The 16,972-nt window shown below is 33.5% G+C and overlaps 2 protein-coding genes across 7 annotated transcripts in view; both read right to left on the bottom strand.

Annotated features, from left to right (window-relative positions):
* Window positions 1–16,972, bottom strand: part of LOC148943950 (uncharacterized) — a 628,351-nt gene that overhangs the window by 64,924 nt on the left and 546,455 nt on the right. The window lies entirely within an intron of this gene.
* LOC148943958 (uncharacterized) overlaps window positions 1–16,972 on the bottom strand; it is a 45,185-nt gene that overhangs the window by 18,728 nt on the left and 9,485 nt on the right. The window contains exons 2-3 of the mRNA XM_089101759.1: window positions 14,139–14,309; window positions 10,472–10,626 (exon numbers count right to left, since the gene is read on the bottom strand). Of these exons, the coding sequence (XP_088957885.1) occupies window positions 10,472–10,626; window positions 14,139–14,309 (326 nt within the window). The remainder of the gene's footprint in view (window positions 1–10,471; window positions 10,627–14,138; window positions 14,310–16,972) is intronic.

The raw sequence follows: 16,972 nt of genomic DNA, 5'->3' as shown, positions 1-16,972 counted from the left end.
ATGTGTTTTTTTCAGTCTTTTCAGTGTTTTGTATATTTTACTACAAAAGGAACTGTTCCAATACATCTTTTAATACTCCAAGTTTTTTGCTTTAAAATTCACTTCGAATGAACCAATGGCCGTCTCTGTCAGCATCTTCGCCTTCACGATCGGTTTTGGGCCAGAGACTTTATGTTGATCCACACCATCAGTACTGCACACAACTGAATGAATTATCTCTATAGTAAAAAATTATTTTATTTAACTTAAATAAGATGAACAAGATTCAATATTTAGACTTAACAGTCACTACAAATGAAAGGTGACAATTTTATAACTGTTACCTGTTAGGGACCTACATTACCAACCACTTTCGAATAAAACTAACATGAAAGAACAAAACTTCAAATTAGTTTCACATCATATAAGAAATAGATTTGGAATAGTAATATAGAAAATCTTTATAAGCTTTAAGACTTGAAAGTCATACAGGATTGAAAAAAACTTGATAGGTTTTAACGAATAATTTCGTTTTCTACCCCTGTCCTCTAGTTGAACTTACATCAAACTTGAATCATAATTTCATTTTGAAAACTAATTTAACAGCAACATTACATAAATTAGGAAGGCCATTGTACCAATAAACGTGTAGACAGCAGAAAATAATTATGTAAACATCTAATTATCTAAACATGAGGATCTACAGGGAAAAGTGCCCCCCTGTCCCCCTTTCACCGTGTTTTCTGAACAAACTTAGGTTTAAACTAAATTGACGTTCAAATTTTATTTTTAGCCTATAAACTTTTTTTGTAAACTGAAATGTTTAATTTTAATTTTTTCACGTTAATAATCTTTTACATATTTAGAAATTCGTTTAGAGGAACAATTCTTTTTAGCATTGCTATCAGCATGATGATGGATGTCTCGAAGACCTTAAAAGAAGCACAACTGCTCACAAGCAAGTTCTAAGCACAGTCTAATACTACTAACTACTACTAACAACTCACCGCAGCATCAAGCCGCCTGAGGCCAACACAGCTACGCACGCTTCTCCTCCAACCCAATCTATTCAAAGCCTCCCTTTTTACGCCATCACACAGGAAGTTCCCATTTCCTTTAGATCTTTTTTTATAACGTCCTCCCACCCCAGAAGGGGACGACCTGCTTTCCGTTTAGCCCTAGACGGTTGGCCAAAAAGAACAATCTTCGGCAATCTGTCATCCTTGATCCACACAACGTGCGCTATCCACCTCAGTTTCTTTCATTATAGCCCTAGAGAGGGGTATTGAGCCACATTTTTCGTATAGCCTATTGTTTGACATACGGTCAGTCAGCCGGGTACCCAGAACAATCTTTAAGCAATTTCTATGGAAAACATCTAGCAAATCTTCATCCGCTTTTCGGAGCGAACATGCTTCAGAGCCATATTTGACCACTGTCATCACTGTAGATTAATATTCTAATCTTGGTTTGCAGACTTATCTTCCTATTATTCCCAACTTTTTTTTAAGCGTGAAAAAACACCCTGAGCCTTGGCTATTCTACTCTTAACATCTTCACTGCTCATACCATCATTACTAATAATACTTCCAAGGTAAGTGAAGCTGCCCAACTGATCAATCTTTTCCTTACCCAACGTCACCTTTTCATCTTCACTTATTCCTAGCCTTAGTGACTTAGTCTTCTTAACGTTAATTTTCAAACCTATTCTACCACCCTGTACTCGCAAAACCTCTATTACTTCATTCATTTTGCTCACACTTCCATCTAGGATGCTTAAATCATCAGCATAATCTAAGCACAGGAGAAAGTTTCCTCCCCATTTAATTCCGTGATTTCCACTCACCTTTTCTGAGCTCCTTGAGACAAAGTCTGTCGAAATAATCCATATAAAGGAGGATAGAACAAAAGTCTGATTAATTCCCGATTTAATACAAAACCAGCTGCGAACCTCACTTCCTACTTTAACCGCAACAGTGTTATTCTTGTCCATAGCCCCAATCACTTCAAAGTATTTGTCTGGTATACCATACAAGGATAAAACCTTTACTAAAGCTCTTCTATCAACAGAATCGAACGCTTGCTCATAATCTATAAAACTGACGACCAAAGGTGTTTGAAAACTCAGGCACTTCTCAATTATTAGCGTAAGAGCGAAAATTTGGTCAACACATCCTCTACCTCTTTTAAAACCGCACTGTCCTTCTCTTAAGACTTTGTCAACGGCATCTCTCAGTCTAAAAAGTATTATATTACTAAGTAATTTACTACCTACAGAGACCAAACTAATGCCTCGATAATTACCATACTCTTTTTTATCACCTTTCTTATAAAGTGGCTTAATTAAGGTTTTCCTAAAATCGTTAGGTACTTCCCCTTTATCAAAAACTAACAACAAAAGTACGAAGAACAAAAGGGAAATCTTTTTGTAAGACAGTGGAGATAATTTGAATGAATATTTCGGCCCTATGTCCAAGGGCCGTCCTCAGCAAGACAAAAATATATAAAAGAAAAAAGACTCACAACAACATGCGACCAATAAAACCAAAAAGTGGAAATTCTTTCAAAACAATCCTAGCATCATTACTTCAGCGAAGTTCAACTAGGACTCAAGTTGTTGAAGTCCTAGTTGAACTTCGCTGAAGTAATGATGCTAGGATTGTTTTGAAAGAATTTCCACTTTTTTGGTTTTATTGGTCGCATGTTGTTGTGAGTCTTTTTTCTTTTATATATTTTTGTCTTGCTGAGGACGGCCCTTGGACATAGGGCCTAAATTTTCATTCAAATTATCTCCACTGTCTTGCAAAAAGTTTTCCTTTTTGTTATTCGTACTTTTGTTGTTTGTTATGGAAAGGCAGTGTGGTATTCGTCGCTATTTTCGTCATGCTTATGGGGAGCAATTGACCAATTATATCTTTTACTTTATTATTTTAGTCAAAAAACATGCTAATCTCATTAACCAGCAAAAATTCTTAGAATCTTGTAAAATTGAAAATCTTAGGCACAAGTCTTTAAGATTCAGATTACACTTAAATACCCGGAAAGAAGAGCACTTTGCTCGCACACTACAATTTAAAACATTAACACACATCATTATAGACAAAAAACAAAAGAGATATATTATTTCCTCTGAAAGGAAATCCTTAGAAAAATTTTTATTTGAAAATTTGTCCTCTGTTGATTTTAGCCAGGTTGCTAGGTTGGAAAGAAATTTGTTTAGACATGATTTCCGCTTATCAAGGGAACGACTTATTAAGAAATTGGAAAACCTCAGATATGAATTTTCGAGGAATAGCCCTACTTACACTCCAAGTTTCACTCCTGGACCGGCTATTGTTAATCTATCCTCTAGAACGCTTGAACCAAAGGAAATTCAAGTTCTTGAAAAAGGTCCAAAATTCTCTTTTCTTCCAAGACATGTCCCTGTGGCAGATTTAATTTCTGCTCTAGAATCCTCGGTACACAAATTTTATACATCTATACCCAACCCAGATGAAGTTAGGGCTAGTCTTATAGATACCCTTTACAATAATCAAAAAAAGATTAATTTTCCCGTCAATAAAAAACCAAATAATTTGTATGACCTAAATATACTATCTAATCTCCGTAAAGATTCATCCATTATTATAACTAAAGCAGATAAAAGCAATTCTCTGGTTGTCATGGATAAGACAGATTACGATACAAAAATTTATTCTCATTTAAATGACGAGACAACATATATAACTAAAACCCAAGATAATACTTATCAATTTGCAAACAAAATTATAAATGAATTAAAAAGTTTAAAACAAAATGGTAAAATTAAAAAAAAAAAAAAAAAAAAAGAGTCCTGGTTTAACTTCGCTGAAGTAATGATGCTAGGATTGTTTTGAAAGAATTTCCACTTTTTTGGTTTTGTTGGTCGCATGTTGTTGTGTGTCTTTTTTCTTTCATATATTTTTGTCTTGCTGGGGACGGCCCTTGGACATAGGGCTGAAATATTCATTCAAATTATCTCCACTGTCTTACAAAAAGATTTCCCTTTTGTTATTCGTACTTTTGTTGTTTGTGATGGAAAGACAGTGTGGTCTTCGTCGCTATTTTCATCTAAAATTAAATTCATAATCTTCAGAAACTTATTTTTATCCACAGAGCCATAATGCTTAAGAAACTCTTTTACAACACTATTAGCACCTAGGGCCCCACTGTGTTTCAGTCCTTTTACTGCTGTCACGAGCGCCTACTCTAAGAACAGGTGTTCCTGCGCCTACGATATATAACAAACTTTTTCATTTTACTCCAAATCTCTTCCTTCAACTCTATCTCGGTTAAGCAAATTCTCAAAATGTTCAGCCCATCTCTCTTTAGTTTTTTTCTTATCTCTAATTGAGGCCCCATTCCTATCTTTAACTGGGCCAAGTCCGGATTGACTACTCCCTCTAAATTTGTTAACACACTAAAAATGGCTTTAGAAAATATGAATAATCTCTTTGGATATTGATAAGTCCTTTGGTCCGTTTGCTTAAAAAAAATATCTTTCTAGAACTGTAAAATTTTGATACTCAACTTATTTAAAATCACAATTTTAAACTTTTGAAACTGATCATTTAGATTCAACGATTTTTCAAAAATAACAAGATTCTGTTTGAGTTTTGTCTGTCTACTTTATTCATTTTTATAAAAAAAAAAGTGTAAAACCTCTCATATCATTCATGCTTGATAAATTTGTAAGTTAAAAAATTGTTGTTGCAAGCATACATAATGTCTTTTAAGGATGTGAAAAAAAATTGAAAAAAAAAAGTCCGAGTGTCCTAGTGTCCAAATGTCCGAGTGTCCCAGTTCGGTGTCCGAGCGGGTGAAGACAGAAAGTCAGTGCGTTTGGGGATTCCTCGCTTGTGAAACACTCATTAAACCTGTTCACATGGTTCAAAATAAAAGCAAATTCAACACTTTTCGGCCGCTTAAACACGTTTGATTTCAATACTTGATTCAATCAAGTATGAAATCAAGTATTTCAATACTTCAATACTTGATTTCAAATACTTCAATACACAAACTTATCAATACTTGATAAATTTGTAAGTTAAAAAAAATTATTGTTACAAGTATATACAGTGTCTTTTAAGGATGTGAATTTTTTTTAAATCAAAAAGAGACCGGGTGTCCTAGTGTCCGAGTGTCTAAATATTCGAGTTTTCAAATGTCCGATGTCCTAATGTCCGAATTTCAGTGTCCAAGCGGGTGACGGCAGAAAGTCAGTGCGTTTCGGGATTCCTCGCTTGCGAAACCCTCATGAAACCTGTTCAAATGGTTCAAAATAAAAACCAATTCAACACTTTTCGGCCGCTTAAACACGTTTGGATCAGTTAAACACGAGAGGGCCTGTGAAACACATTTGAACGAAATTTTAAATTTGCATAGAAATCACTTTGGCCCTTTGTTGGATGCCATTTTTGGGAAACAACAAATATGGTGTAATTTTATATTCAAAATTAAACCAGGAACCTAATATGGTTTTACTTGGTTTTTACACGATCGGGCGCGATCGTGGCTCTTAAACTTAGTCTTTAGAACTAGCGGCTGAGCTTTATTTATAAAGACGATACTTTGTATGTCTGTTATAAAGTCAGCATTTGATATATTCTGCATTTCTCATTCGTAAAGCTCTTGATTGTCACGCACGACATTTTTCCCATTCGAGATTTTTTTTTTTTGCATTCTGGTGTAGCATTAACTTAAAATGCTTTTTAACACAGATTGGACATCTTCCTGGCTTTTCATCATTTTGCTACCACAGCAATTGCAAATTATGAATGAATCTTTGACATACAAAACCTCTAACCATCTTACGACGATAAAAAAAAATAATGTGTTCAGTTTCACAGGAGTATTTCAAACACTGTAGTCTTTTTTTTTTTTAGAAAATGCCGGTGGCTAAATGAAGATTTTGTGGAAGACGGTTACAAACCAAATTCCACAAACAAATTAAATGGTCTTCAGTTATAAATAAAACCCTAGTACTATATAATACTTGCGCACACTTTTATTATTCTTAATTGTTTAACCTATTCTTTGCTTTTAATTGTCATTTGCTAGTAAGGTGTCATGATTCTTTATGAAAATTGCTCTATAACTAATTTCTTTCTTCCGCAGGACATGAGAATTGACGTCCACCTTAAAAAATAAAATTAAGCAAAATGTCAAATTGTACAAATATTTACAGGCTTTTGGCACTAAGCCTGACTTACCAGTTTCTTCCAAATTCCCAATTTCTAAAATTAATTTCAATCTTTTTCTTGCGAAAAAACCCACAAAAAACGCACCCTGAAGACCCATAATAGACACTGGGGCACCCTCTCTCGGGGGCTGTAAATGAAGGTGGAGGAGGAGGAAGACTCCTCTAATGTATACTCAGTAGGGTCCACCGGCGTAGGACACGTCCCGTGAGTTACATACCTTCTCCCAGCAATGGGTTTGCATGTTGACGCGGAACACCATCGTGGAAGGATCCCCTATAGGACACCGGCGGGAGGGCGTAAGATCCAGATCTATGGACAAAACCCTCTGTTGAGGACTGGACCTTGCCCTGTCGGGTTCCCCAGAAGACTGGGGATCTTACGCTCCTACTTGAGGAGTGGCACCATTATATACTAGTAAACGACAAAGCATTCGTTCGAGATACTGATTAATGAATAATTGTTATGGGTTTTGTCTGTTTTGGTGGGTGTTTTTAGCAGTAGTAGTAGACTAATAGGCCTCTTTGACTTCTACTAAGTGGAGAATTCTTTTTTTTTTTTTAGAAAAACCAAGTTTTCACCCCATTTTAAAGATGGTATCCTTTATCGAAACAGCCCTTAAAAACACAAATTTTTTTCCCTGGAGGGGGGGGTGCACTAATCCTCTTATTTAGCAATCCTGACAAGATCGTCAATATACCAACAATCCACACAGATTTCGCTTCACGTAAAAATGGAGTTGAAATAAAATAAAAATGAGTTATGGACTAGGCTACTATCTTCCAAGAAAAAAAGAAAAAAAAGAAGCAACTATGAGTTATATCAACGATGTTATATCCTATTTAGGTTGTTGTTTCGTTATGCAGACACACATTAACTCCTTTCCGCACCGGTATTTTCAGACTGAAAACCACTTCCAAATTAATTATCTACTATAAGTTGTATTCACAGTTAACCTTACTGGTTACGGTATTGTAAACCAAAGACCTATCCTTATACGGTATACCAGGCAAGTACTGTCTTTATGACAATTACACTTTACACTTACACTTGTTTCGTATTAAATATCGAGTTAAGCAGGGTTGTGTTCTATCCCCACTTATATGGATCATTTTGATAGACTTCGTCTCAAGGAGCACAGGAAAGGCAATGAGAGAACACGGAATAAAATGGGGAAGTATAACTTTCCAGGATATAGATTATGCTGAAGATTTAAACATCCTAGATGAAAGTGTGAGCAAAATGAATGAACTTCTAAAGATTTTGCGAGTTCAGGGTGCTAGAATAGGTTTGAAAATTAATGTTAAGAAGACTAAGTCACTAAGGCTAAGAATTAAGTGAAAAAAAGGTGATTTTGGGTAACAAAAAGATCGATTAAGTGGACAGCTTAACTTACCTTAGTTGTATTATTAGTGAAGACGGTGGGTGGCGTGAAGATGTTAAATATAGAATAACCAAGGCTCATGGTGTTTTTTTTGTTGTTGAAGAAAGTTGGAAGAATAGGAAGAAATGTCTTCGAAGCAAGATTAGACTATTGGAAGCTATAATGATGACAATGGTCAAATATTGTTCCGAAGTATGAGTGCTCCGAAAAGCAGAGGAAGATTTGCTGGACATTTTCCAGAAAATTGCCTACGAATTGTTTAGGGTACCCTACTGACTGAGTATATTTCAAAGGATAGGCTGTGCAAAAGATGTGGTTCAATCCCAGGTTACAATTGAGTTCCAGGGTTACAATTGAGAGAAAGGCTGAAACAGCAAGGGCACGATATGCGGATAAAGGATGGCATATTGCCAAAGATTATCCCTTTCAGTCAACCGTCTAGAGTTAAGCGAAGAGCAGCTCGTCCGCGGTTGGGGTAGGGGAACCTCATAAAGAAAAATTTTAAGGAAATGGGAACGTCCTGGGAAGGTGCAAAGAGGGAGGCTTAGAACAAAATTGGAGTGGAGGAGGAGCGTGCGTAGCTGTGTTGGCCTCACGCGTTTTGGTGCTTCGCTGAGTCAATAGTAGTAGTAGTATTTAACTCTGGAAAAGACTAATGAGCCATTTTACTTGCATCTGGTCTTTTGCAAAAATTCTGACTAACACTCCTTTGGGCCTTGGGTTTATGTTCCCCTTAGAGATATAATGCTGTGATAAGCCCACAGATCTTACTTGCATAAAGTGAACAAGACACTTGTATAGCAGGATTCATTTTTTTCAAATCTGTGAATTCATCAAGTCAGAAATACGAAATTACTCAGAATTTTCAACAGAGTATTATTTAAACTTGCTTAAAAATTGGAAATTTTACCTATTTTTCCTATTTTCAATGCGTTTTTCACTATGAAAAATTCAAAATAAATTTCAAAAATATGCTTGGATGAATGGCTATAATTGACTCTCAACTATCAAGTGATATCATGACAGTCGACATTGACAAAGAAAACTTGCAGAGGGAACAAACTTTAATAATCTCTCTACGGGCTACAATCTACACAACCAATGCAGAAATGTATTTCTCCTGTTTTCAAGAAGAACGAGAGATGGGCAATGATGCCAATTTTAATTAGATACTTTGCATTTAAATCTGACATCAGTTTTTATGGGCTTCGGGATCTTTCATTTTACAATTCTCAAAAGGATGTTTAACAAATAAAATATTATTCTGCTGAATGTAAATAAAAACCATTGTTCTGAATCAGCTTTCATTTTGGTCTAAATCTAACATAAATGTCCACTTTGGCAACTAAATTCACTCGAAACGAAAGTCATGCTGCACAAATTTAACTTTTTAATTACTTAAAAAGGAAATTTTTAAGTAACTAGTGTAAAAGTAAGTTAAGTTACTTTTAATGATGAGAGCCTCAGGAGGAGAAATGTCTCACAATTTTTGGTGCTTAACATTTGAGTTATAGAATTATAAAATAAAAGTATATAAAATTTGTCCTTTCTTGCATCTCTACAAGTTTTGGTAGGGTAATTTCTCTCCAGGACTTTTTGACAACAAAGTCATTAACTCATGTTTTGATTCTGAAGCTCTACCTCAAGTTCTTCTTTATTTAGTATGGTTACCGTATTTTAGTTCTTCTCGTTGTTCAAATATTAAAACATTTTATTTTATTATTTTGGAAATTTTTATGTCTACTTTCAAAATTTCATTCTACATCATCAGTGATAAAACAATATGGTGTGAACGATACCATCGTGATAATCAATAAGACGAAAAAAAAATTAATTTACTAGGGTCATCGATTTCCCACAGTCCGACTCTGGAATTTCCGAAATTTTTGAAACTAGAATATTTTTTGTTTCTTTAGTTGGTTGGTATTATTTTTAAAATTTCTAATATTTCCATTTTTTTAGATTTGCTGCTTGTTTATTTAAAATTAAAACATATGACAAAAGAAAAATCATTGAAGAAAGGAACAAAAACATTCCACGAATGAATGAATCAAAATGATAATCAAAAACGCTAGGCAAAATATTATAAGAAGAACAAAATGGACTTTACAGAAGTGTTTACTTAATAGGCGTACACAAACTGGTTTGTCTTGTTTTTTTTTTGGGGGGGGAAGTCTAATCCAACTGGAACGAACAAGTTAATAAAGAAATCATAAGAGAACACACTGAAGAAAAAAAAAAAAATATTCCAATACAAAATGAATTAATTAATGAACTGATAGAAATACAAAAGAAGAGAAAAAGAAAAAAAAACCAGAGGCGTAATAGGGTTCAGCAAGACCACAAAAATTGCTATTGTACAATATGAACTAGCACTTTTTCTAAGAATGGGTTGTTGTATGGTTATTAAGATTTCATTTATTAAATCTTTTGATTTATCTATTTAATTTATTAATTCCCAAAGCCTGACTCTGGAATTTCTTAAATTTTTGAAACCAGAATATTTTTTCTTTAGTCGGTTGGTTTTATTTTTATAATTTATAATGTTTCTATTTTTTTTAGATTTGCTGCTTGTTTACGTTAAAATTTACGATGTTATCAATGAAATTTAATTTAGAATTATTAGTATAATTTAGGTTTGTGTATAATGGCCTGTATTTATATTTGTTTGTTGTTATGTGTTTATATTGTCAGTTTGTTCGTTTTTGTTTATACTCTCAAATTTTGGAGGTCAATAAAATGATTGACTTTGAATTATTTTATTTTGTTTATATAGCTTGATATACAAGTATTGTTGATGTTGAGCTTGTAAAATTTACAAAAACTTTTATTTTTGACAAAACATTTCCTTTTCAAATTAATTTCACAAAACTAATAGTTTCAAATATACTATACCTTCGTCATTGTTGTCCAGATTTTGGGAGTCCGATTCTGATGTTAAATTGGTTATTCTGGATGAAGCATCCACAGGTAGTTGATGCTCAGATGAATTAAAAATAGTAGTGTCTCTGATCGTTTCAGCTTCAATTGATGAAGTATCTCCAGCTTCAACAACAAAAATTAAAAATAAACAAAGAGAAAGAAAATAATAAAAGTAGGATTAAACATTACCAAAAATTAACAAAAAATTATGAACCCTCGCAAAATAAAAAAACAGACTACAAGTATGAAAAATGAAACTAAAGATCAGATATGAAAAAATTTAAGCGTTATTATTTGATGCAGCCTTGATGATGTGTGATAATTAATATAAGGTAATTTGATTAATAGAAAACCAATTTCATGAATTAGCAATTTATTCACAAATTTCCATATCCAAATGATATCTAATTAATTTTTGGAAATAGAAATAACTAGAGCTAACCTATTTATACATACTGAAACTAGCCTTTGTTGACTGGTAAGGCATAATAGCAAATTATCAGCGCTTTTACCTTTGGTTTATTAAAAACAAAGCTGCAGAGCTTTATAGTTTCACAAGCATCTTTTGAGTTTACCATTTAATCATTGCTATTCTGTGATTTCTAGGGTGCTCTTGAAGAAATTTACTGAGGTGTTCTAGAACTATTCAGAACGCCCATATTCACAGTGCCGAAGGTACCGTTGCACTAAAATCACACATCTATATCATAAAAGCAGGCATGAGGTTATAACGTTCTTATTCTATTTTAACTATTTAAACAAGTTCATTTGCCACTTGTCTCTTGTGATTGTTTTTCTGTTTTAATAGCATGGGTCTACTCGGATACCAGAGTGGGGTATAACACAGGCTTGCAAAAACTTATTTTTGGGGGAAAGGGTGATGAAGAATTGGTGAGCACAGGAATCAAAACAAAACCAAGCTATCAAAATCAGGATTTGTTCTAATTTTACAATTTTCAAGTGCTTTCAAGTGCCTTCTGAAATTCAAACAAAAATCCTTCTCCCTAGACAGTTCTTTTTCAAAAAGCGTTTTCACACTTTACGCTACTATGCACCATGGTTCTCTCTGATTTACTCTTTACCAGGCTGCAGCAATGATTCTATTATTCTTGTTTTACTGCTCAGAAAGGACTTTAAATGGATGCACTAAGTTTCAAACAGGAACAAAATATAGTTTTTGTATGTATTGGCTGTATGAATGGTGTTTGTATACTTAAAAAAAATACTTTTCGTTTATTCAGTTATAATTCTTGCTTTGCGCCACTTATTGGATATTTTATAATCAAAATAAAAGCAATATTGCCTTTCGATTAGACTATTTAAACTACATTGTGGCAATAGCTTTTCCCGAGTGATCTATTTCTATTTTTCACGGTAAAGGATAGTTTTGAATGTGGTCTGTTTTTGCTAATGTGTTGTTTTCTATTCTGGGCATTTAAACTTCATACTCCACACGAAATGGATTTTTATTCTGACGTAACTTAAGAATTAACTTACGTAATGAATTTCTATATTCTTATGTTTTTATTAAGTATATTAGGGAGTTCGCCCCCTAGTCAAAAAAACGCTCGTTAAGATTAATTTCGAATTTTGTTATAAACACAAACCCCTTAATCACACAGGCCTTTTAATTATAATATATATATATTTTAAAAGTACTAAAAAACCTTTAGCGTAAAGAGCGAGGTATTGACTAGGGGTCGACGCCCCTCATATACCTAATCATTTCTGTTCATCTTAAATTTTGATGTTGCTCCTTAGTTTCAGTTGAAAAAAAGAACTTGTTTTTCTTTTTATTTAATTTCTGATCGTTTTTTAAATAGTGCTGGGAAATCCACCAGCCCCTATCATAGAAATTTCCCTTCCCCCATGGAAACATCCTCCATGGAAAGAGTCTCCCCCGTCACCCCTACTCCGACCTCCTCCCCCACCAGAAAGAAATTCCTCCTCAAAACGCCTGTATACTTCCCAATAACCAATATTATATGTAAACAATGGGCAAAGTTTATGACTTACAGCCCTTCCCCCGGGAACTCTGGGGGATTAAGTCATCCTCAAAGACATATTAAACAGATTTTCGACTATACTGAACAAAATGGCTATCTCAAAATTTTGATTGGGTGACTTCGGGAAAAAAATGAGCGCAGGAGGGGGCCAGGTTGCCCACCAATTTTTTTGGTCGCTTAAAAAGGGCATTAGAACATTTAATTTCCGTTCGAATCAGCCCTCTCACGATATTCTAGGACTACTGGATCGATACGATCACTCCTGGGGAAATAATAAAAAAAAAACAAAAAAACAAATAAACACGGATCTGTGATTTTTCTTCTGGCAAAACAATACAAAAATTCCACATTTTTGCAGATAGAAGCTTGAAACTCGTTTAGTAGCGTTCTCTGATATGTTGAATCTAATGGTGTGATTTTCATTAAAGTTCTATGAATTTTAGGGGTTGTTTCCCCCTTTTTTCGAAAATAAGACAAATTTTCTCAGGCGCGTAACTTTTGATTGGTAAGACTAAATTTGATTAAATTTATGTATTTGAAGCCATTTATATATTTTGAAATCATAAAAATCTGATTCTTTTTATGTACCCATTGGTATCAAAATTCAATTTTTTAGTTTTGGTTTTTAGTTTAGCAATTAGCATTCTTTTCTACTGAGAATACCTATATAAGAAAAATCTCGAAGCTGATGTGCATGTTTTTTTTTATATAAGTTCTTTTTTATTAAAATACGTTTTGATTTTTGCACTGTTTTTCTTTTTTACTAATAATTCTGTGTTGAATATAAAGCAAATATAGTTTTCGCTTCTTCCACAAAAAAATTCTCTTCCTTTCTGACTTACTTCTATAAATGCTGGACATTATTTTGTAACTCAACATGTCACCATTTAAACTTTTGTTTACTTGACTTTTGTTTAAATTGGGTTTTGCTAGAGCCGGAAATTTCTAAATATGGTAGCATAATTCCTTTTAAGATTTGCAAACACCATGATAACAGTGCTGATTTACGTAACAATTCTGTCTTTGCTTTTAAAAACAGAGGTCTATTTTATTGGAATATTAGACACTGAGTGAATTGTTTTGTGTTTAACACTTAAATTGCTTTGATGGGTTTTTAAAAATTCAAAAGACAAACTAAATCTTATTATAAACGTCTAGTAATGCTATTCACAAGCTTTATATAATAATAATAATATATTTTCAGCTGGATATACAAAAATGGAGACAAAACAAGCGGAGTGAAAAAAAGAAATACCATCATCTACAAGTACAAAATATTTACACTAAAATACTTACTACTTACTACTACAGTACAAGACGACACTAATGTTCAATATTTTATTTTAGAAATGAAACAAGTTCTTCAAACAAAATTAGCAAATTTTTTACATATTTAAAAAAAATTTCATTTTTTGGAAATAATCAAGTTCCAGAATTTGCAGGAATTGTTGTACATAATCCATTGAGTAGGCTAGTTTCAATTTTTTTTTTTTTCATTTCGTTTTGGCTTCAGCAGTTTCAAATCTTAAGTTGATGAAAACCTAGAAAAGTCTAATTTGTTCCAGCTTTTCCCAATTAAATACTACCCAATATATTTGATTATACAAAAATCAAGTGCTTGACATGTACCTTCATTGTCAAAACATGTGGAACCCAGTTCCTGTGTGTTAGGTTCAAGTTTACATGGTCCTGAAAAGCAGCAAAAAGTACCTACAGGAGAATCTTCCTTTTTAGGAGACAAAAGGTGGTTAGGAAAGTCAAATAACTCCTCATGGTCAGTTGGTAAAGCCTCTTCAACTTCTGAAAGAAAGCATAAATAAAAGAGACATCAAACACATTCAATAGAAAAGCTTACAAAACAAGCCCACCTTATTACCCCTTTTCAAACCAATGTCCACAAGAATGAATACCTTACAAAGACAGAAATCAAACTATCTTCGGCAGACAGCCAACACAAAATGCCTAGATTTAGAGCTGAAAAAGAGTCCTGAAAATGCTTAAACAGGTTATGTGGTTGATAAGCTAATGAGTTGGCTAATCATCTAGTAAAAATAATAATAAACAATTGGTGGCAATGTTGCTTTTTCCTTTGAATGCTAGTCCCAGTTTCCTTTAGCGTCAAACAACAAAATTGTTCAATTAATTCTATTTTTGCATCTTTCATTCATTTTGTTTCAGATTCCATAATGATAAAATGATTTTGAAAAACATGTGCATACACACAAGAGAAAATAGATACCCACTTCCTTTTTGACAGAAACATGGAAATACTATAGCTGATTTGAAATATTTTCTCTTCCAATTCTAATGAAATAACAAAGATTATACCCAATTACCTGAATCATTTTTTCTACCCCCCCCCCCCCCGAAAAAAAAAACTTTTTTTTTACAAGATCCTCAATTGATAGCAAATATGGACTAGAGGCAAGCTTGTCATTTTTAGACATTAAATAAAAAAAAAAACTTTTTCCACAAAATAAGTTTTACAACTTATTCAAAACCCCTATGCCTTCCCAGGGCCAGAACATAATTTGCACTTTACTGAAAAAATACAAATTAATGTGCATTGTCAGTTTAATATACATATACTGATATTTAGTAATCAAAATATTAATACTATTTGATTTATTAAAGTTATAAAAGTAAAAACATTAATATTTTTTTCACTAAAGTACAAATTATGTTCTGGCCTTGGGAAGGCATAGGGGTTTTGATCCCAACTTAAGTTAATTTCTTCTCGTTTAGAGTTTGACTCGGTTATTTATTGTAGTTTCTGCTCGTTTTGGGTTTCATTTATTTATCGATGCTGATTTGCGGTAGTTTCACGCTTCGTAGATTATTTGATTTTATGTTTGCTCATTTTTGTTTAATGTATTTCTTTACTTTTCTTTTAAAAACTTATTTTGTGGAAAGTTTTTTTAATTAATTTCTGTTCGTTTTATATTGACATAGTCTTTTCAGGGAAAAAGAAAATAATACTTTAAATCTTTTCGTTTTTCAAGACTTTATAGTTTGGCCTATTATTTGTATGCTGGAGAAAACATTTTCAGCAATTTTTAACAACATACACCCTTTTCATACCTAATCTAGTTGACCTGAAACGGAAAACTTGATACTATTTGCAAAAAAATCTTCTTACTTTCGCTATTTTGATAGCTTGGATACACTTACGCTATTTTGACTTGGTTAAATTTTAAGAGCAGAAGTAGATCCGAAAGTTTGGACATAATACCCTCAGTCGTTCTTGGGATAATGCTGAGATGCCTTATTGCTAATTATATTTATCAATGTGAATTTTTAATTTATAATTAAGGAAAATTTTTTTTTTACAACATAAAGGCAAATGGGAGGGTGGGCGTGGGATTAGTTTTACTCTAATCACTTTCGACTATTAAAAAGGGCATCAGCCCTATCTATTTTCAATCGAATGAGCCCTTTTCAAGTTTCCTACGACAACTCCTTCGATACGAAGTGCCCTGGTCTAAACAACAACAACAACAACAAATCATACATTAGACCCACATCGATCTTTACTATAAAAATTTCAAGCCTTCCGATCACTTTCGCACTAGGCCTTTCGATTTCCAATCGAATGAGCCCTTTATGATTTTCTACGATAACGCTTTCCATAAACATTTTATATGCCCCCAGGGCATACATAACAACCTAACTCCAAGGGCTGTGAGGGTGGTTGTCATCCTCTAAGACATAATTTTAATAACTTTCAACTACGTTAAACAAAATGGCTATCTCAAAATTTTGATTGAATGTGTTTGGGAAAATGGTGGGCGTGAGAGGGTGTTAGCAACTCTCCCATCACTTTCAACTATAAAAAAAGGCACTATTTCTTTAAATTTCCAATCAAATGAGCCCTTTTGAAGTTTCTAGGAAAACACTTTCAATATGAACCTTATATCCCAGGGTATAACTGATAACCCTTGCCCTGAGGGCTGGGGGGTTGTCATCCTCAGACACCTAATTTCCAGAACTTTCTACTACCTTGAACACAATGGCCATCTGAAAATTTTCATTGTATGTGTTTGGGGGAATGGTGGGCGTGAGAGGGTGGTTAGTTACCCTCCAATCCCTTTCAACTATTAAAAAGGGCACTAACCCTCTCAATTCCCAATTGAATGAGCCCCTTTTGAAGTTTTAAAGACAACTATAAAAATCTATAAATATCTATAAAAACCTTATATGCCCCCAGGGCATAACTTACAACCTTTGCCCTGGGGACTCGTGGGGGTTTGTCATCCTTAAATACATAATTTCCAGAACTTTCAACTACGTTGAACATAATGACTATCTCTAAACTTTGATTGGATGTGTTTAGGGAAATGGTTGACATGAGAAGGGGTTCAATTACTCTCCACTCACTTTCGACTATTAAAAAGGGCAATTTCAATTTCCAAACAAATGAGGCCTTTTTTAAATTTTTACAACAACTTTCTAGAGAAGCCTTA

The sequence above is a fragment of the Artemia sp. Qi Xiang Cuo genome, chromosome 15, assembly GCF_049724085.1.
Source record: "Artemia sp. Qi Xiang Cuo chromosome 15, ASM4972408v1, whole genome shotgun sequence".
NCBI lineage: Eukaryota > Metazoa > Arthropoda > Branchiopoda > Anostraca > Artemiidae > Artemia > Artemia sp. Qi Xiang Cuo.
This window is presented reverse-complemented; position numbering and strand designations above follow the sequence as displayed.